The sequence below is a fragment of the Suricata suricatta genome, chromosome 5 (assembly GCF_006229205.1).
Source record: "Suricata suricatta isolate VVHF042 chromosome 5, meerkat_22Aug2017_6uvM2_HiC, whole genome shotgun sequence".
Taxonomy (NCBI): domain Eukaryota; kingdom Metazoa; phylum Chordata; class Mammalia; order Carnivora; family Herpestidae; genus Suricata; species Suricata suricatta.
In genome coordinates, this window is record NC_043704.1 from 109294095 (window position 1) to 109315656 (window position 21562).

Below are 21562 nucleotides of genomic sequence, written 5' to 3' on the forward strand. Positions count from 1 at the left end.
GTAACTGTAGCTATTACATCATATGAAGATAACGTTCCCCATTGACTATTGTTGTTTTCCCAGTTCCCAGGAAAGTATAAGAGCCTTACCTCTCTTTATGTCTTGTTACCTTCTTCCATTTAAAAAGTAATCATCTTAAATATTTTCTCTACATGTATTTAGACCCAAAGCAAACAGTGTAACTTTTGCTTCAAGCCCCAAACTTGATTTAGAAAATTGAAAAGAAGAAACATCTATTCTCTTTACCCATAGTTTTGCTTGCTGTTTCTTTGCTACATTTTTAATTTTTCAAGATTTTCCTTTTACATTTTTCTGAAGGCATAAAAGCCCTGAATAGAAATAGCTTTGTAGTGTATCTAAGGAAATGGACGGGGAGGGCTCATGAGATACTCCATCCCTTTCCAGATCCCAATGGTACAACACTGTGTTTCCAGGATGGGCATGATACCTGCTCACAGATCCAGAAATGAAGGGCTTTTGTGAAAGGCAACAAGGGTGACTAAGAATACTGCACATACACAGGCCACCTCATGAGTAGCCAATGTTAAGAGATGACAATGTGGATCAAATGCCCTCTTTTCAACAATTCAACTCTTTTGTGGATTTAAGACACAAGTTCAAGGAAAAGGGCAGGAGAACTAAACAATGTGGAATTGAATCTGTGCCAGATTAGCTAAGAGATGCTCAAAAAATTAAGGTGAAGCATAGAAAAAGAAGTGAAATTCTTCTTGCAAATGGGCCATCGTTTTCCACACTATACTTATGTTTTGTACACCCCTGCTTTTCTTTCCAACACTCTACTTCCATCAGATTTAATACCATTATTCCTGATTCTCCAGATGGAACCTCAGTCATCATTAGCTTTTCCTCTTTTCTGCTCCATTGCACTCACACACGATAGCTGTTATTTCTTCCTACCAAATATTTCATGCTTCCGCCTTCTTAGACTGTTACCATCACCACCATTCTTTGAATGTCCTGCTTGGAGCAAGTGTCTTACAGGTGGCTACCTCCCTTGCCAGATTCTCTATACGGCCATCTCCCTGATTTAAAACTTGTCTTGGATTTCTATTGCCTAACACAGTAAATGCAAACCTCTTTGCTTGTTCTTTCCCTCTGTGGTTTTATCCTGCCTAGTTAACCTTAACTTATTTCACCTGCTGAGCCCACAGTGAGTCTGTTTTGTCCCTTTCTTCTACCTAAGGCTGGCCTCTTTCCATCCATTGTCTTTGCTGTTTTCTTCATACCACAACCTCCAAATTAAAAAAAAAAAAAGGCTGATACCTTCCCTTTTTCCTCCTGAATATTAAATTCCATCCTACCTTTAAACCCAACTTTATAACAAATGCCTTCATGAATATACTTTCTCCTTCCATTCTAGTTTAGCCAAAATTTCTTTCTCTCTGAAATCCTTTTACACTCACAGATTGATACAATTTATCTCTTAACTGTTCTCCATTTTAGACATTTTTGTGCCAATCTAAGCACCTTCTATATTCATGTCACTGTTTTGGAGGCAAGGGATATAATAGAAATATTTTCCCATGATTGGTTACAGTGTGTGCCTAATCTGAATGGACATCTCACCAAACATCCACTACTCTGTTCTGTGCATTAATTGAATACCATTCCTGATTGGGAATATTACCATATATTCCTAAATCAATCCCATCCCTACCCTGGCCACACCTACCTGAGGACAAAAGAAAGCAACATAACATTGATAACTGGCATTACAGTCTGTCTTAGGCCCTGTCTATTGTTGTGTAACAAACTAACCCAGAACACATAAATAACCATGGCTTTATTTTCCTTATAGGTTTTCACATAATTTCAGCAAAGATGCCTTGTCTTTGCCCTATGATGTTTGAGGCCTCAGCTGAGAAGACTCAAGCAACTAGGAGTGACTAGAATGGCTGGTATTTGGATCAAAGTCTTCAGGTACTTGTCTGATATGTGGGCTGGTAGGATTTGGATGGCTCTTTGGCTTGTGAATGCTCTTTCTCCCTGTAACCCCCACTTATACCTCTACTCATCTCTTTTCAGAGCCCTGTGACCTCAAGGTATTTAGCTTCTTTGTTCCAAACAAGGTGGAAGCTATGTAGCTTTGTATGACTTAGGCTTAGCAGTCATAGTGCATCACCTTGCCATATTCTATTGGTCAAAATAATCAAACCCTCTCAGGGTCAAGGAGAGACACCATACATCACAATTGTTAGAGAAATGGCAATGAATTTGCAGTCATGTTTTAAAACACTGCACACCTCTCAATCAATGCTTAAACCTACTCTATTTCCTTTTCCTCAATTCCATCAATTTGAGAACAATCTGTCTTGATTGTGGGAAAGCTTATTGCCAAAGTTCCTAATGAAATATTAGATGTTTCTACAACTTTCCTCTTTTGTCCTCATGACCTAATATGACCTCTTTGGTACAAGTTTCCTTGTCACAGAGCTATTCTCCATTGCACTCCCCTCTCCTCCCATACCTACTCTTTGTTGACCATATCTGTATCACCCCTTTTTTCAGTGTTCTAGAGACACAATTCCTTCTAAAGGAAGCTTCTGTACTCTGAACCTTCTCTTCCTGAAAGCTGCTAACAAGGCCTCAGTAAAATATCTCCCTCACTCATTTTCCCCATTGAAGCCACTTTTATCTTGCTACCCTTACACACTAGAGAAAGGGTAGGTATTCTGGCTCCTCACTGCTCATTATTCTACCATTGCCTCTTATAAACTTTTTTGAGAATAATATTGACTAGTTCTTGCTAGTTGTCTCCTTACTCATTGCTGCCATCCACCAACCTTTATATCTGATGGTGTAATTTTTTTGTCCTATAATCTTCCTCTCACTTAGTGACCCAACCAATGCCCTAGCCTCACAGTTAACTTCTCTCCTCTACTATGATGGCCCCTTATGGACATTCAACTTCAATACCCACTGCCACTCCTTCCCTAGACTACACCTTCCCCTTTGACTTTAAGTTTTATTTACAGAGAGAGAGAGAGAGAGAGAGAGAGAGAGAGAGGGAGAGGGAGGGAATGTACACAAATGGGGGAGGGGAGGAGGGGAGGAGAAAGAGAGGGAGAGAATCCCAAGCAGGTTCCACTCTGTCAACGTAGAGCATGATGCTGGGCTCACACTCATGACCATGAGATCATGACCTGAGCCAAAACCAAGAATTGGCTGCTTCACTGTTTAACCTACTGAGCCACCCAGGTGTTCCTCCCCTTTGTCCTTTTGATGTCACCAATCTACTTCAGTTTCCCTATGGACAGTTTCCCTTTGGCATTATCAAGCTATCTCTCTTTATGCCTTTTTCTGTCTTGGTTTTCTCCTCAAACTACTAATTTATTTCCCTACCTCTCCACCAAAACACTTCAGTAATTAGTAATAATTACTATTTTTATGAATCTAACAGACTCTTGATAGCCCTTTTTGTAACAAGTGACACAGAATTACCTCTGCACTGATACTCTCTTCGGAGACCCATTTCCTTGGGAGGCTGTCACGATCTTCTAGGACTCCAATTCTTCCTGTTCAGTATTATTCTGTCATCCCAATGTCAGTCTGCCTAGGGTTCACCCCCTCCCCTAGTTATCATTTGTAAATGGACAATTTCCAAACCTCTCTTTTGCTACAAATTTGTCCTGAACTTTGAATGGCATTTGTAATGACATAGTATACATTTCAGACTGCATGTCTTTTGGGTATCTCCAACTTAGTAAGCACTGCAGACTTAAATACCACCGCCACCACAGGGACATATTAGTAAAACACATTCTGCAAGGAAAGTAGTAATAATGATAGTGACTGATTTTAAATGAAAATTTCACATTAGCTTATTTTCTATCTACCTGCTAAGCTATTTCGGGGAGGCAGAATTTTTTCATGTATAGGATGCATGCTGATTATTATAACCTGTGTCTTCAGGGATAGGTGATTCTTTCAGATTGTCTCTCTCTCTCACTGGAAATGCTATTCAAGCACATCTCCTCTCTGTTTTTAAGCTCCACAGGCAATTTTTTGATCTATAATTAAATCAAACAACAGGCAGATGTCTTATTGTGACTAGGATGGAGCCATCGTATATTCATAAACTAGTGTTCTAGTTGGTAAATGATTCTCTTGTCAGTTTGCTTGGTGTAAGTCAGTGCTCCAGAGTTGGTGAACTCTAGATGACCTGTTGAGATCAAGTTTCTGTATCTGCAAAACTGAAGACGAGACTTTGGACTGTGGCAACTGAAAATAGACTGTGAATCTGAGAGACGAAGCCCAGCTAAGGAGGTCAGCAGACTCTTCTTGTTGATACATTTTTAGCTGCACATAGTTTGATTTGCATCTCTTTGTCACACACAGTGTATATCACAGTGCAAAGCATCAAAAGTTGAATACTTCTTACCTGACCTCAGCTAATCACATGGAGAGTCCAAAGAAAATATCATATGCACTCAAGTCCATGACAAGAAATTCTAGGAGATTCACAAAGTCTTAATGGCATGAAAAAAGACAACAGAAATAAAAATAGAAACAACAGCCACAAAACAGCACGTGTAGTGGCAAAATCCTTAGTTGCCTCAAGAATGCTATACCTGCCACTTACTCAGTGTATATTGGGAAGTGCTTTGCCTTTTTAATTTCATGTAATTCTCCCAACCCCTTTGAGATGCAATGTTAATGTTATGCCCAACTTACAGTTGAGGAACACGCAGCCATGAGGATGTTAGCAACTGTCCACAAGTAACAAGTGGCAGAAGTTGGTTCAAACTAAGACATTTTGACTGCAAAGCTGCCACTCTTAAACATAGTGGACATTTGCTGTTTTACTGTTAACTTTCCACACTGATGAGACTAGTATGAAGAGCTAAGCTTCAGAGTTGACATAAATCTAAGTAAACTCACAGTATCTATAACTACAAATAGCTATCTTTAGATGTAAGCTAAATGCTGTTTCTTTAGGAATCCCAAATGTGAACTTAAGAAATATTTTAAAAAGAGGACACATATAACAAAATTCACAACTGAGTCCCCTTTGTTTAGTTAAAAGTCATTTTGAGAAAAAATCTCATTCCTATTCTTGTAACCCCATACCTGGTACTGAGTAGTGTAGTTTATCAGTTTTGACCAGGTCCTCAGAGAAATCAAATGCCCCCTGTGACCCAAGACACAAGTACATATAAATAATGTGTTATGTGCATGGCATGTATTTGTTTCTGAAATGAAAATCACAAAGCCTTACTGAGTTATGGAGTCTTATCTATTTTGTTTTGTTAAAGAGCGATCATAACCCACTAGTAGGTCAAAATCTACAGCTTGCAGAGTCCTGCGCTGTGGAAGGGATGTTGGAGTAGGACTGAGAACCCTGAGTTCCTTGCTAGCTCCACTTTTGAATGGAAAACTTTAACCCTCCAGTCAGCTCATCTCCACAGCCTCTGTTTCACTCTACTAAGGATTTCCCACCTTGAAACTGGTGATTTTTTCCCCAACAGGTAATGTGGAAAAGCGGTGGATTTTTCCTCTGTGTGCAGTACTGATTGGCCCCACATGCCTCCTATTGCCATACCCCCTTATCCAGGTCTATTTTTAAGGGGCTGCAGCACTGTCAGCTGCTCAGCCCAGGGGCCTGACCCCATCTACTGATGTGTCCCAGCAACGATGCTGGGTGAAGATGTCAGTCCCCAAGGTCCGCCCCAAAGGAGCATAACCTTATAGGGTTAAAGCAAGTAAGCATGGCAGGAACATCACTATGGATCTGTTGTTTCTATAATGCCTCATCCCATCAGACTTGTAAACCCATCACTGATCTATTTTGTATTAAGGGCAAGCTTTTTGTATTTGGAACTGGGAACCCTGACCCTATCTGGGGGCAAGTTAGTAAAATCAAAGAATTTGATAAAATAAGAGAATTTGAAAGCAGTACTATTTACTTGCAGAGAATAAAGGTTCTTTGACTCTAATTCTGAAGTGATTTTGAAAATCAAAACATTCTTACAGCTTGATGGTAAATGGTTGTATCAGAGAAATGACCATCTGTATTATTTCTGTGTATGCACTAAATATACACATCCACAAAACTCTATGCAGATGATTTTAATAGGGGAAGATTCTAATAGAGCAGTATAGCTAATTAAGGAGTTCCAACTGTATCTTAAGGGCTGCAAGTGATGTACGCTCTTCTACCCACAGGATTCTGGGGCAGGGTACCTATCTCAGCAGGCAACCAGAAAACTCAACACAGGACCATTGTGCAGTTACCTTCTCCACCGAGGAAAAAAAGGTAATGGTTGAAGCATGCTTCCATTCCATTCTATGCCTTTTCATCACACAAGACTAGATAGATAGTTTAATAAAATTAGAAAGATGTATGCAGTATAGGCTAATGGATAAGCATAAACCACAAGAACTTATCAGCATTATCACTTCCATGGATTGAAAATTAAAGGAGAAAAGATTACAGCTAACATTTAAACACTAGTATGAAAATAGATATTAAGTCTATATTTTTCTCAACACCCAATAATGATAATCTTATAAATTACCCTACACCATGAGAAATATTGGGTCACCCAAAATAGTGTATGTCAAATTTTGGTGAAACTTAGGAGTATTAACACTATAATAAGATGGAAGCCATCTGATCACATTTCATAGTTTTATTGAGACTTTATAGTAGGTACAATTCTGATGGTGATCATATCAAGGCTTTCCTATTATAAATATCAGATACAAAGTTGGCTGCATGCTTTCGACAAACACACAATATTGTACACTCATGCATGCAAACTTACAGGAAATATATGTTCCTTTTATTAAGAACACAATTACATACAATTAGTCTGGAATTTGTTAATTTACCATTGATTTAGATAAACCTGAGAAGGCTCAAAATGTCAAGTAACACTGTTTGCATACTGCTCATTCAATGGAACTACTAATCACAAAAAAATCTAGTTCAACTCTATTACAATCACAGACAATATAAAAATAAACATTTCTGCAAAAACACTAAAATATACTAGAATTCAAAGTCACAAATTTTGATATGTAACATATATCCCCCTTCATATCAATTAGTACTGATGTATGATACAATGTACAAACATAATAAAAAATTGTAACAATTCAGCAGCCAAATCATATACAGTTATCACTATAAAACTTGAACTTCAAGTTACCAACTGAACACGTACAAATTAAAATAGCAGTCTTGAACTTGCTGGTAGTGTGTTACTTAGAAACTCCATCTCAACATAAGTAAGATTACACTCTTTCACCTTAAGAAACACAACACGAAAATGTAAGCAGAACTAAGGACAGTAACTGATTGCACCAGCTGCCTTTTCTCTCCCTAGGTATCTGATGTATTTGTAATGCCCATTCCTCCTGACTTCTAAAATGTAAGATCTATTTTGAATTTAGGACAAGATTTTGCATTGGAAATGGAAGTTTCAACTGTTTTGGGGGGGCACAACTCTAAATGTTTTTTTAAAGACCATATAAACTTTTCTAGGTCATATAAAAAATAGACAATACAGACTTAGTCTGGCAAAGATATTGTGTTTACTATTGAGCTTATGATGGTTTTGACATCCAATTGTGTCTATATATAGAATCCTAAGTAAAAAGGTAAACATGCAAAAGCATTTCTAGAGACAATTAGCCAAACATTCATATTTTAGATTAGAATCTTAAGACTTAGACATTTCAAGATGCTGATATTTGAAAAGCATAATATAGAATAATTCATTTTATCTATGTAACACATTATGTAAAATACACTAGTGTGACATATACATTAAAATAAATATAATTTACATCAGCATATTTGTTCTTTCAAGAAAGTTTTTCAATCTATACAACCAAAGGACTGTGAGCTTCATCAATAAATACTCTGTTAGTTGCAATCTACCCAGCTAAGTTAAAGCTTCAGTAGATTACTAACTACTTACATATCTTTATTTTCACTAGTCCAATTCCAGTTCTCTAAGCACGGACATCTCTTGTATCCAAAGGCAGTTTACTGTATTGTTTGGAGTAGATTGAGAGATCTTAGGGGTCATAGGTCCACATCATGATTGGTAAGCTTTGTGAGAATTTTTAGCCAAGGACTGGAATCGAAGAGTCCTGGAAAATACAGTAGCAGATTTTATGCATCTCTGTAGTCTTCATGCTTTACCACATCCCCGGAGGTCCAACAAATGGATGTCATCCAACTTTTTTAATCCATGGAGAGTGGTATTGAATGGGTCAAGAGTTCCATAGTTGGCTGAGTGGCAATGCCATGTTTTTAACTCTGAATCCTGCTCTCTGCTGTATCTCTTCCTGGTCTGTGTTTTTATCATTTTAATCCAAGTGGACACAGTGATGTTTAAAGAGTCAAAGATGCCAATCAGTGAGCCATAAACTACCTTGAACTTGGCATTAAAATAGTTTTTAGTGTGAAATTGAGCTAACTGGTAAGTTCTCTAATTTTGACAGTGCTTTCATCCAAACACCAACAGATTTCTTCCTTTACTATTAAAATACCTACTTACATCATCACATTATCAGATCTCTAGCCAATAGATCACTATTTCATCTTGACCCTCTGTATGTTTTAACCATTAGGACAGACACTTCCCAGAGACCTCTTTGTGCCTAAAAGGGGTTGGGCAAGATCATTCTTGTTACTGTTTGGCATGTATTCACAGGTTATCATTGTCCATTATGTGTTGTATAAAGAAGAAACCCTGGAGAAAACACGCCATGAAGTAAAAGGACATTTGTAGGCACTGGCCACCTCACTAGATCCACACTTCAAGTGAAAACAATGTGTGGAACATATATTATAAACCATGCCGGCATCCCAAGACCTAAAAGAAAGAAAACCAAAGTGAATGGTAAGGAAATACTGAGCAAATGCATACCTTTAGCTTGTGAGTTCAAGGATGGTACAGGCTTTGAAATTTCCATCTTGGTCAGTGTAGGGATATTAATCTTGTGTCCCTGGCCATGATGCTTGGGAGGGATAATATAGTAAGGATGTATCTTATACCTTTTCTTTTAGTGAATGCTTTGGAGGACCCTAACCAAGAGAACCGTAACTAACTTCTTTCTTCAAAATGGCTCAGGGGAGGTAAGACATCTACCTGGTTTCTTTTTGGTATGTCTCCTGTATTTCTGTGCATTAACCTGAACATATGCTTAACACTGCTTTTGAGACTGGATACACTGAAGCAAGTCTCATAAATCCACAGGCCACTCCAGCACTGTTAAGAACTGAAATCAAGACCTGATTGTTCTAGCCCACTTTCCACAGCTTCTTGCCTTAGACAGCCTCCAAATTGCTTTCAAACAAGTTATTCCACCACCACTTGCAAGCTCTAAGGTTGGCTTCCATTGACGCTAATTTTGACAAATTCCTTTGATACTACATCTGTTATGAGTTAGAAATTGTGTTGCCTCATCTTAGTATTCTCCATCATACAAAATTTGATACAGTGGCTAGAAATGCAATATTCACTATTCATTGAAATTCGATATTCAGTGAAAACATACTAAAATTACTGAAGTATTTTACTCAGTTTTCATTTGTGCCTGGCAGAGAAAAGAAAACTAAAACTGACCAGTAGTTTCCACAACTTTTCAGTGCTGTGGTACCTTAGATAGCCCCCAGCTTTAATTCTGTTTCCCTTCCCTCTATATTGGCAGTTTTCTTTCCCTTTAAACATGAGGATATAAGATCCACTAAAGAATTACAGCTTTTCATTCTATCAGCACAAACTGTGCAAAGCCTGCTGCCTTTTTCTCATATCACATTTAGTGTTTCCCATTAGAGGCAAAAAAGAGCGTTTACACCATTTCAAGTCAAGTCCTTATTGGAAAATAATCTAAGAAAGTTGCCTTTTCCTCACGCCTGGTCGCCCCACACACTTGAGAGTCATTCACAATGCAAGTTGTAAACCTCTTCTCAGCAGTTCTCCCTCTGATAATATCATCCTCCTCTTGTCCAACATTCCTCAATCTCAGTCTGCAATTTATCTGTGATGTTTTACATTGTTTTTGCAGCTCTGAGTGAGCATTTGTGCTGGAACACAAACTTCTAAGGCATTGCACAACAGTGGTGCAAATAAATGTTCTTTATCACAGGAAGTCTAAGAGTTCACAGTGTTTACAAGGAAGGTACACGAACTTTGTTCCCAAAGCAATTTACCTGTAAGGTACTTTATGCAGGCTTCTACCACCAAACACTTAGCACCTAACCGTGAGCAGTTTTCTAGAAGCAACGGGGAAATAATCACTTTCTAGGTTTCTTAAATGAACTCAACCAGCTACCACCTCTGCTTAGAGGACCAAAGGGATACCCAGCTATGATCTATCTTTTCATCTCTTATTGAATGGATGAGTTTTAGTAGTTTTGCTCTACTATGTTAACGTTGAGAATGTGGACTTGCAGCTTGTTCCTACCATGGATCAAGGAAAACTGTTTCAAGTGAGCAGTTCTCTTAGATAAATTATTAATATCAAACTAGCTCTCATCCTCAGTGCGCTTGAAACAGAAAAGCTTGTAAATTGTAAGGGCAGATGAGAAAGTAAATGTTTAACTAGGCTAGAACAATTTTATTTTACATACTTTTAGTTAGTGTTCACTTTCAAGGCCTCCCTTTCTAAGTGCAGGGGTGGGGGTGGTATTTTTCTACTTTTCTCCTTGGTTTTTAAAATTGCTCTCTGGGCCTGAATTTTCTCTAAACTTACTAGACACTTAAAAGGGAGGAAAGCACTTGGCTCTACTGAGCATCCTACCAGGTTACAGAAGTAGAGGGGGTGGTGGTTCTTGCATCTTCACAGGCTTGTATCTCCATTCTGTTTGAACTCAGATAAAATATTGAGGGTCATGTCTTCACTCTTGGATTGCAAGTTTGCCTCACTTCTTCTGGAAGCTTTCCTGGTGGCCCGGGACAGTCTCCTTCTGAAAGTATCTCCTGCCAAGAAATAGAGAATGGGGTCCACACAACTGTTGAGACTTGCTAGACCTCTTGTCACCTGGTAAGTGGCATAAACCCTGTCATTGAAAGCACACATTTCTGGTGTCTGAAAATCCAGCCGAGCCCGCAAATTCATCGTTTTCATGACATGGAAGGGGATGTAAGAGACAGCAAAAACAGTTAGTACAATAATCACCAGGTAAATGGATTTCCTCCTCAGAGGCGAGTTGTCCAGGTCGTTGTAGATCAGAGCTCTGACAATTAATCCGTAACAGCCCAGAATTAGCACCAAGGGGACACAGAACATGGCCACGGTTGTACACATGCTGTAGATAAAATAACTTCGCAGGTACTCCTGTGAGGTGGTGTCGTAGCAGGTGGTGGTTTTGTTTTTCCGGACCTGGGTACCCGAGTAGAAGAGGATGGGAGAGATCCCCACCACCACGATGAGCCACACCAGCACGCTGATGTAGACCGCATTCTTCTTCTTGAGCCTGCCCAGAGACTTGAGCGGGTACACCACGCCGCTGTACCGGTGCGCGCTGATGCAGGTTAGGAACAAGATGCTGCCGTACAGGTTCACGTGGAAGATGAACCTCTGCAGCTTACACATGGCATCCCCGAAGATCCAGTCCGTCTTGTTAAAGTAGTAGAAGATGAGCGCGGGCAGAGTCAGAACGTACAGGAAGTCGGCCAAGGCCAAGTTGAACATGTACACCGAGATGCCGCTCCACGGCTTCATGTGGAAGACGAACATCCAGATGGCCACGCTGTTGCCCAGGAAGCCGACAACGAACACCAAGATGTAGACAGCCGGCAGGTAGTAGAACTGGAAGCCCGTCTTGGTCAGCGAGCAAGTGAAGGACGCAATCCCGGCTGTGGAGGCCGCCGTGCTGTTGCCCCAGGGCAAGCCCGGGCTGGCCAGGAAGGGAGCATCGGTCCCGTTCGGGACAGCCGACCAAGGCACCTCGGCCATTCTCTCCTCCTAGACTTAGGCAGCGGCTCCTAGGGGCAAGCAGTGGTGAGAGGGCGGCAGCTGCAAAGGGCGCACCTCGGAGCATCGGAAAAGCCAACGAGCTGGAGAGAGCCAGCGCCCGGGATCCCCACGGGAGGGGGCACACACAGGCTTGTCCACACCAGCTCTGGCTCCGCGGGCCATGAAATCCGCCCCGCCGCCAGGACCAGGCTGGGCTGCTGGCCGGGCCACCAACTTCCCCGCCCGGCCACCGTGCTGAGGTTACGCAATGGGGCGCATGGGGCACCGCCACCGACAACTTTCCGACTGCGCTTTCCCCAGGGGCAGCGAGTCCGAACCGGAGAGCTCAAAGTGTGTGCCGGAGGTCAAGCCAAACTCGCAGCGCTGCACTCGGGGGCAAGAAAGGCGCTCCCCAGCCCACTTTCCCTAAAGATCAAGTTGATTTGGGCATCTTCTTTTTCCCTACCTTGCAGACAAGCAGCTGATTTCAGGGGTCCACGCTGTTCTCTCCGCCTCCGGGGGCCATCGGAGCGTCCACTGCACACCCGAGCGCTCCTGGATCCTGCTGTGTTCAGCCTCCTTGCAGCTCCGGGCCCCGCTCGGGTGAGTGCAGGGGGCAGGCGGGCTCCCCGGGAGGGTGGGCGGAGTTTGGGCACCCGGCTGAGTCCGCTCCCAGGAGCTAGGGGCGTGCCTCAGCGGGGCCAGACCCAAGCGTTAGCCAGTGCTTTTCAGGGCGTCCGCCTGGAGCCCGAGGAGTCTTCTAGGGAGCTCTTCCCCGTGGCCGTGCGCTCTCAGCAAGGGCGAGGGGGCGCACGGTCCGGCTGCTGGGGAGCGATTGGCCCGAGAGTGCTCCTTTGCTCTTCCGCCAGCTATCCCGCAAAGTGAAGTTGCTGACACACAGGAAACCCCTCTGCCTCCTCGCAGCCTCGGCGGCGTATGGGTATGGCCCGAGAGTCCAAGACTTAGTGTCTGGAGCCCTTAAGCAGAACGCCAGGTGTCTGCCGGTTCCAAGCAGTCCCCAGCTGGGAACGCCCTGCGGTGGCAGGCTCCTCTCTAGAGGAGACCAGATTCCAGGCACTTGCTGGAACCTGCTATTCCGAGAGTGAGAGCTATAGGAGAAGGAAGGGTTGGGAGGGGGGTGGGGACAGTCTCTCTGTCCTTTATAGTCTTTTTCCGTTTTCTTTCAGTGTTTTTACAGTAGAACTGAGGTTATTGGTAACCTAATTTCTAAAAGGGCCCCGTAAGCCCATCAGTATTTCACATTGCTTACCACAATTTATCTTGATTCCTACCTTCTCCAGGCAACACGAGCTCTCCAAGTCCTCCACCTGCACAGTAAGTTCAAAGATCAGAGGCTGCCCGCTCTTGTTTTAGAAATAATTTAAATATTAAGTACAGCTTTATATAGATAGACGTAAAGGCCAATTACAACTCCAAAATGATTAAGGTATGACTTGGGGGTTTTATGACCAATCCTGTTCCTCTAGGTTCAAGTGATTAGTCCCAGTGAGCCTTTGTGAATACCTTAGCACTGTATGTTGGGACTTCGTAAATATCACACCAAATGAAAAACTCCTTTTCATGGCTTGAGTATATCAAATTTTTAAACAGTGTGCTTCAGAATTGAGTGTAATTCGAAAATGAATTACTAACTTTTCAAGCACATGTTTACATGGCTCACCCAGGAATCTAGTACTTCTTGGCAATAATCAACAATATATGTGAAATAGTAACAATGTCTTTTCTTCGTGGATTTTCTTTTTCCTCTCAGAGTAAAGATACATAAAATGTATGCCATAAAGATTTCTTTCTTGTCCCAGATGTTACATGATAAGTGTTGTCTTAAAAAATATGCAGAGGAAAACCACTAACCCCTGGCTCTGATACCACAAAGGGAAATTCCCCACAAGACTCAGATGGGCCTTTGGAGGAACACATCTAGAAAGGCCCGTGTGGTCTTTTGAGTTGTGGTCAATTGAACAGCATGAAAATAAATGATAAAACTAGAGTAAATGACTCCAGGGGCATGAATGTTGTTTTGAAAACAGTCTGAATGGAAAGGAATGCTTCAGGCCTCAGTGTTCTCATCTATAAAATATGGGGGTGGAGGGTAGAGTTACCTTTTATTTTTTCACTCCAGTTTCCAAATTATGATTCGCGGAGGCTTAGGCCGATATTACTGGGATGATATTCTATTGAGAGAAACAGAGCAAACCATTAAAAATCCCACTGGTACTCAATAGGGCTACTGCTTTGCATTTTCAAATTTTAACATAAGCAATATGTCACTTAAAGTCTGTTACAAATGTGTTACACTCATAATGTGTTTTGAAATGTATAGTTGGTCCAAATCCCATTAAGTACTTGACTAGGAGAGAGTGGTCTTACGTGCACCACACAGACTTTTTAAAAATTACATTCAAAATGTAAATGTTAGAAGAAGTGCTTTTAGATTCAGCAGGTCTAACTACATGTTTATAAGATATTTAAGTTATAAATTACTCCAAGTTCTGATTTAAAATGTATGTATTCAAGTTATTGTTTGTTGAGTTTAACTTTCTATTTGTAATGCATGGAACTAGATTTAAATCAAGAAAAAATAAAATATCTCTAAAACCCAAGAACATGTTAATATTTATCAGTTCTTTAGTGCCAATTATGAATGCCTTAAAGATAGATAGGAAGAATATTCTTTCCAAACCTTTAAGTGACTTGCCTCAAACATTTGGTATAAATTTATGTTGCATATAATGAGTGTAAATACCTAACTTTCAAGGATTTACAATGTAGTTGGAAATGCAAAGGGCATAGCCATATAATGACATAATAGCAATAATACATATATCTTACATCATCAGCACTATACATACCTAAAAAGAATTATCTTGAGATTCAATTCTTAAAATGTTCCTGTAATGGTCAATTGTGTACCTATTTTTTAAATAGCGAATCCAAGGCAGAGAGGTCAAGTAACTCACCAGTAATCACACAGTAGAAACTGTGATTTAAACTTAAGCCATCTTTCCCCAAGGCTGAAACATTTGACTGCTATTCTGTGATGAAATACCTACAAGTACAGGGTAGTGACTGGACAGAGAAATAGTTTTACCCAGAAGCCTTCTAAAAGAGAAAACTAATAATAGAGTATTTCAGAAGCTTCCCGAGTATTATACTTCTTTGCTTACGCTTTTAAAAAAATAGCCAACAATTTATATATGAAACAAGACAGACAGGCATTTATGGAGAGTCTCAGACTCAAACAAAAGGTCTGCCTCTTTTGTGTTTACAAAGAGTCTCATTACTATCACTATCATTATGGAATCTCTTAAGGTCACAGATAATCTGACAATCATTGAGGATAGAAAGATCATTGAAAAGATTTTAAATGAATGCTACAAGCATCAAAAGCTTCTAAGCACAAAATATAAAATCCCCCAACTTTAATGTTGTAGCCAAGAAACAGGAGATTTTATTAAACAAAACTGAAAATGCTTAATCTAATTTGGGGGCAGGATAACTGTTAAGTTTTTACAGGTAAGAGACAATGAGACCCTGATTTAGCGGATAATTCTCTAAGAAATTCTTTAAGTATAGTAACTAAGATGTGATCCCATTAAAAAAATTTTTTGAGCACATGGATGAGAGCAGCAAAAGGGCAGAGAGAGAGAATCCCAAGCAGGCTCTAAAAGGTCAGTGCAGAGCCCTATATGGGGCTCGAACTCACAAACTTTGAGGTCATGGCCAGAGCCCAAATGGAGCCACCGAGGTGCCTCTGAGATACACCTTAGGAAAGACCTTTCTGTTCCCCCAAGAGGACAGGAGAAAGGACAAAGTCTAAGGCATTCACCTCTGACATCTTCCAGTGAAGCAGGAGGAAGGGGCGATGGTCGAGGAGAAGTGGGGAAAAAAAGCACACTGAGAAAGAATGAAAGGATTGTCCTGTGCTGGGGAGGGCCCGGCTGCTTTTATAAATTATGAATTTGTCAGTAGAGTTCCTGAAATGTATTTCATTAAAAAAATCACAGCAAGGGTATAGGACACAACAGAGAGCAACTGGGTTGCTCCAAGGTTCTGCATGAGAAGAGAGAATGAGAGACCAGAGAGACCTAAGGAAAGACAGAGGGGAGAGGGAGGATGAGACGCGCAAGAGGAGAAATTCTAGGTGTGTGTTGAGAGGCTGGGGGAGAAAGCAAAGTATTGCACTGAACTGGGTGGAGACCTTTGAAAATCTCAGAGAGCACTGCTTTTCAGTTATTTAGGTTTAAATCTGCATAGGTGTGGATGGACAAGTCTGGAAGGTGGCGAGAGACTATAGCCTACCTGATCTTGTGGCCAGAGTCATGTCCCTATTGAATGCATGGTAGAGGACATTGAGCCAGGTTTTCCGTCCAGGTCCAACCACTTCCAAGAACCTACAAAATAATAGGCCACCTAAGTCTTCCAGCCTTCGGAAAATAGTTTGCTCCCAGAAGCTGGGCGTATCCAAGGGAACTGCTTTCGTATACTCACTCAGTTCTTTCATGTTCATTTCCTTATCCCCATCCATATAAAGCTCTAGTCCCAGGTTCTGTTTAATGTGTTTAAAAGAATTTTTATTAGATCCAGAATAAAAGACACCAGTCTTGGCTTGTACCCTCAGTCTTTCTCTAATTATCCTCCTCTGACAAATATTCCTTTTGCTGCTTTTCTGTCTCTGACCTGTCTGGTTTCATAAGGTCATGTCCATAAAGGCTGTGGCGCACAAACGTCTTTACCACCAGTTACCGATATCTGAAATTTTATACCATAATGATAAACCTGTGGCGGGTTTCCATGGTCACACAAAGGCTAAGAATGGGACATTATTTGAAAGTTTATTATTATATCCATCATGAATTTTTGACTCCTGGTATGTCCATGTTTTGAGAATATAAGCTAAATTTCAAACAAGTAAATGAAATTCATGTGTAAAAGTCAAGAAATACCCATTTTTCTCATGTTAAGTCACATCTTCTATCTGCTCACTGTTGGGATATTGATCTCAGTTATGTCCTGAGTGTTACACATTTTTCAAAATTAAAGTTAATAGCAGTCGCTCACACTTACATTTCTGATTTTGGAATTTGGAATTCTGCAAAGACAGTAAGTTTTCACCAGTCACAGTCAAAAGTGTCAACCAATGTTAAGTAGATGGACATTGAATCTTTTTAATAGCCTCTTAGTTTAGATTCCTGTAGAAAGGCAGGCAGGCTGAGCTAACCCCAGAGAATGATTCTACCACAAGCCAGACTTTGGACACTTTTCTGGAAAGATATCTGTGTGGCCAAAGAAAGCATCCAGTGAGTCAACATAGGTGAAATAGACCCATCCCTTCTCTATGACAATAAAATGGAATAAAATAAAAGCCAATACAGGAACAGTGTAGCTGACAAAGAACCAAAAAAGACTATTATTTCTCCACCGGAAGCCCTAACTAATCAGTTAATTCTTGATCAAGTCTTGTGTTTTCAATGTCAGGGTTTAGCAGAACCGTGGAACTTTATATTAGTTCTGATTTACATCTTTCGGTTTTAATTCTAGATACCTGATACTGCATTTAACACTTAACCTAGAGACTAAACCACAGCCCTAGTAGCCAGATAAATAAAACGCTGCATTAGCTCATTGGCAACATGTACTGTGAGTCTCTTAGCACAGTGTCTCAAACAGGCCACTTGGGGGGTCTTAGGAAACACAATTTTAGGTGTGGGATGGAGTCCAGGATTGCATTGCTAATAAGTTACCTTTGGTGTCTAAACTCTTCATTTGACCACTGTAGTTGGAGCAGCAGACTCTTTTCCATGAACCTGCTTGACATGGCTTTGCCATGCCCATTTCCCACTGTGGCTGCTCCCATCCAGTGACTAAAGCACCTAAAAGGGTTAGCAATCTTGAACTGTGGCATACATGTGCCAGGTCATGTTTGGAATGCCTTTTTATATATTAGCTCATAACATGCGGTTTTGGAGAATAAGACAGAACTAGGTTCAAAGGTCAGTTAAGGCCACTTAACAGCTGTGCAGCCAGACACATGGCCAAATCTGTTCTGTATCAATGTTCCTATTAAGGAACTTCTATACCACAGATATCTAGGAAAGTGGTGAGGATTGTGCCTAGTAAATAGTGGATGCACAATAAATGCTCTTATTAGGATTATCATTACTTATAATACCCTCATTATTTCTACCTTAAGGGTTAGATCTTAGTAAGGGAGCATCTGAACATAAACCAAATCTACTAAAACCAGCTATGATGTGGGAAGGGTACAGGACGATAAGCTTTACATGGAAGTGGTCATAAAACTTAAAAATCAGGGATTTGGCCCATTTTCTACTTATCCAAAGCCATGGGGTCTCTGTTCTTTGTCTTTCTCTATTTAGCCACTTGCTTTTCTTACCCTTCCCTCCTCCTTTACTTCCCTTTCTCTGTTGGTGACTTTTTTTTTTTTCCTATGTAGACATAACTCAACATGTACATTCACAGCCTAGGATTATTTCCAATGGTAAATTCCTGGGGAAAGACTGTGAACTGACATGGTCCAGTTCACTTTGGCCTGGAGGAGAAGGAACAGGCCAAGTGATGAGAGCCTCCCTCTAGGGGTGACAGATTCCAAGGGAAGAGAAAGATAAACCATTTCTCTTAGGAGGGAGTATGTAGGCAGAGAAGATGTGATTGATTCATGAAATTATCTGTGGTGTACAATGCACTATCACCATGCATGTGATTGGTGGATAGAAAAGGAAAGAGAGGAAAAAAAGGTTTCAGGAAAGGCAATTTTGACAGACAAACTCCAAAGTCTCAAGCTGGAGAGTTGTGCCTATGACCATGCAGAGCCTCATGGAGAAAACCATACTCCACGACTGGTGAGAGCAGGTCCTGGGTGCCCCCTGCTTTGGCAGAGAAGGAGATGGTGGACTCCAATAAGAGCACCCAAGTGAAGATCTGCAGAGCCAATGGAGGACCTGAGCAGAAAGGAGGAGGCAGAAGATGGGAAGTTATGTCTGTGCCATTTATTTTTGTCTTCACTAAACATGTGAAACATACAAAAGAAAGGAAGAAAATCTTTGCATTCCTGCTAGGAAAATGAAAGTCATCTTTCAATCAGATAAATTATGAGGGTCTGCTTCTATCATGGAAACCAGTCCCAAGGCATGGTAATTGCTACTGGGACCCTAATTATTAATTCAGTTGGAAAGAACCCAAGGGACATATTTGCAGTAATTTGAGAGTCCCCAGAAATAAGAAATTTGACATGTGCTTCAGAGCAGCAGAGAAATTGAATTGGGTTTAGAGAATGAGTGCCTCGGGGGAAAGCGGGAAGCAAAGCTGGAAAAACTTTGTGGTGATTGCATTAGCCAGTCCTGGATGAAAGCTCTGTTCATTCTCCATAGGCATGAAATTTTGGCTGTGGAATATGTAATAATTTACTTTAGCAAGATACCATAAAAGATTAGCTTCTCCAGTCAAAGTGGCAGACTGGTAAGGGTTTGGATTGGAACATGTATCTGTGAAAGACTGCTGTGACAAGGGGAAGTGGAGCTTAACTACTGACCAAATACTTTTCATTGAGAGACAGCCACAGATTATTACCAGCATGGGGACACTCAGGGTTGTGCTAAAGATAGACTTAGAAAGTCGTGAAATTAGTGTTCAGAAACTAAAGAAAAGTGGTTTAGGGATGGATGATAAGGTTGATGCCCTGAGTTATTAAAAAAAGAGAAGAATTGTATATAATCATGCATTCATGGAAATCATTTTTATAGCATTCACCCAAGAACATGCTATGTTATACTGTTATATGCTAGGCTATAATCAATGAAAGGGGAAATGAAAGAACTAAGCTGGGAACATCTGCTCAGAATAAATACAGGAACAAACTGTGGGGCTCTAAGAGAAGGAAAGCAGATGGAGGAAGTAACACAGTTGTCATTCTGGCCACAGAAGAGAAAAGGCAAAGTGAAACGGGGTAGATGTGATGACCAAGAGGTCCTCATACACCTAGTGTATGAGGAGAGGAGACGAACTCGCCTTACCTCACAAAATATCATTCTGGTTAGAGATTCTTAGAGGTAACACATGAAGAAGGGAAATGAATTGGTGTATTTTTTTCTCATGGAGGTAAAGACTGAAGAAAATGAATATAACATCCCAAAGATGGAAATATACAATATTAAATATATTAATACTGTTAAGAAGTTATATGAGAAAATTAGACTATGAGGAATATGGCATATGGTGATATAAGGAGATATCAGGAAATGAGGTGAAAATCTTTGGGAAATGAGACAGAAGGAGAAGAAGAAAGGAGGAGAAATAAAGAGGAGGTGGCGGCGGCAAAAGGAGTTAATGATGAAAGAGAAGTTCATCAAAAACTTTCAAAGATTGATAAACTTCCTACAAGTTAGGATAAACTAGAATCTAAAGTCACAATATGTAATGAAAATAACTCAAAGTCTCAAGATGGATTATGGAGCAGTCTGAAATGAAAAAGCATGTATGTATGTGTATGCATGTATATTATAGAAAGAAGCAGTTTTATAAATTCTTTATATATTATGGATAATAACCCTTTATCAGGTATGTCAATAATCCAGTTAAAAAATGGGCAGATGTGAATAGACATTTTTCCAAAGATGACATCCAGATTGCTAACAGATATATGAAAAGTTGATCAACATCATTCATCATCAGGGAAATGGAAATCCCAAGATACCACCTCACACCTATCAGAATGGTTAAAATTAACACAGGAAACAACAAATGTTGGCCAAGATGCTGAGAAAGGGGACCACTCTTACCCTGTTGCTGGGAATGCAAACTGGTGCAGCCACTCTGGAAAACAGTGTGGCAGTTCCAAAGCTAGAACTATTCTATGATCCAGTAACTGCACTACTAGGTACTTACCCAAAGATAAAAAATACTGATTTGAAGGGATATATGCATCCTGGTATTTATAACAGCATTATCAACAATAGTCAAATTATGGGAAGAGCCAAATGTCCATTAACCGAGGAATGGATAAAGATATGATGTTTATACACCACACACACACACACACACACACACACACACACTAGATTATTATTCAGTCATAAAAAAGAATGAAACCTTGCCATTTACAATGGCATGGGTGGAGCTAGAAAGTATTATGCTAAGCAAAATCGGTCCGAGAAAGACAAATACTATACGATTATATCATATGTGGAATTTAAAAAAGAAAACAAATGAACAAATTTGAGAAAAAAGAGAGGCAAATCAAGAAATGGAATCCAAGCTGATGGTTCCCAGATGGGAGGTGGGTGAGAGATAGGTGAAGTAAGTGATGGGGATTAGGGACGGGATTGAGCTCCAGGTGTGGTATGTAACTGAGGAATCACTAAATTCTACACCTCAAAGTAACATTGCACTGTGTGTTAACTAGATGGAATTTAAATAAAACCTTGGGAAAAAGAGGGGTGCCTGGGTGGCTCAGTCATTTGAGTGTCTGGCTCTTGGTTTCAGCTCAGGTTATAATCTCACAGTTCGTGAAATTGAACCCCATGTCAGGCTCTCTGCTCATTGGTGCTCTCTCTGTCCTTTCCCTCCTCACCCTCTCATTTTCAAA

The 21562-nt window shown here is 40.5% G+C and overlaps 1 protein-coding gene across 2 annotated transcripts; it reads right to left on the reverse strand.

The window, feature by feature from the left end:
- Positions 1–6638: 6638 nt before the first annotated feature.
- On the reverse strand, positions 6639–12739 carry P2RY1 (purinergic receptor P2Y1). Of its 2 annotated transcripts, none has more exons than XM_029940026.1 (2): positions 10783–12739; positions 6639–8124 (listed from the first exon to the last, which is right to left on the reverse strand). In XM_029940026.1, exon 1 carries the CDS (start codon positions 11938–11940, stop codon positions 10822–10824), a length of 1119 nt encoding a protein of 372 aa, XP_029795886.1. In that variant the 5' UTR covers positions 11941–12739; the 3' UTR covers positions 6639–8124; positions 10783–10821. The 2 variants fall into 2 exon arrangements, with proteins under 2 accessions (XP_029795886.1, XP_029795885.1); XM_029940025.1 differs by having other exon boundaries at positions 6639–8852.
- Positions 12740–21562: the final 8823 nt, after the last annotated feature.

Bases quoted from the DNA above. Each gene is read 5' to 3' on its own strand.
- P2RY1 (XM_029940026.1), bottom strand. From the start codon at position 11,940: ATGGCCGAGGTGCCTTGGTCGGCTGTCCCGAACGGGACCGATGCTCCC.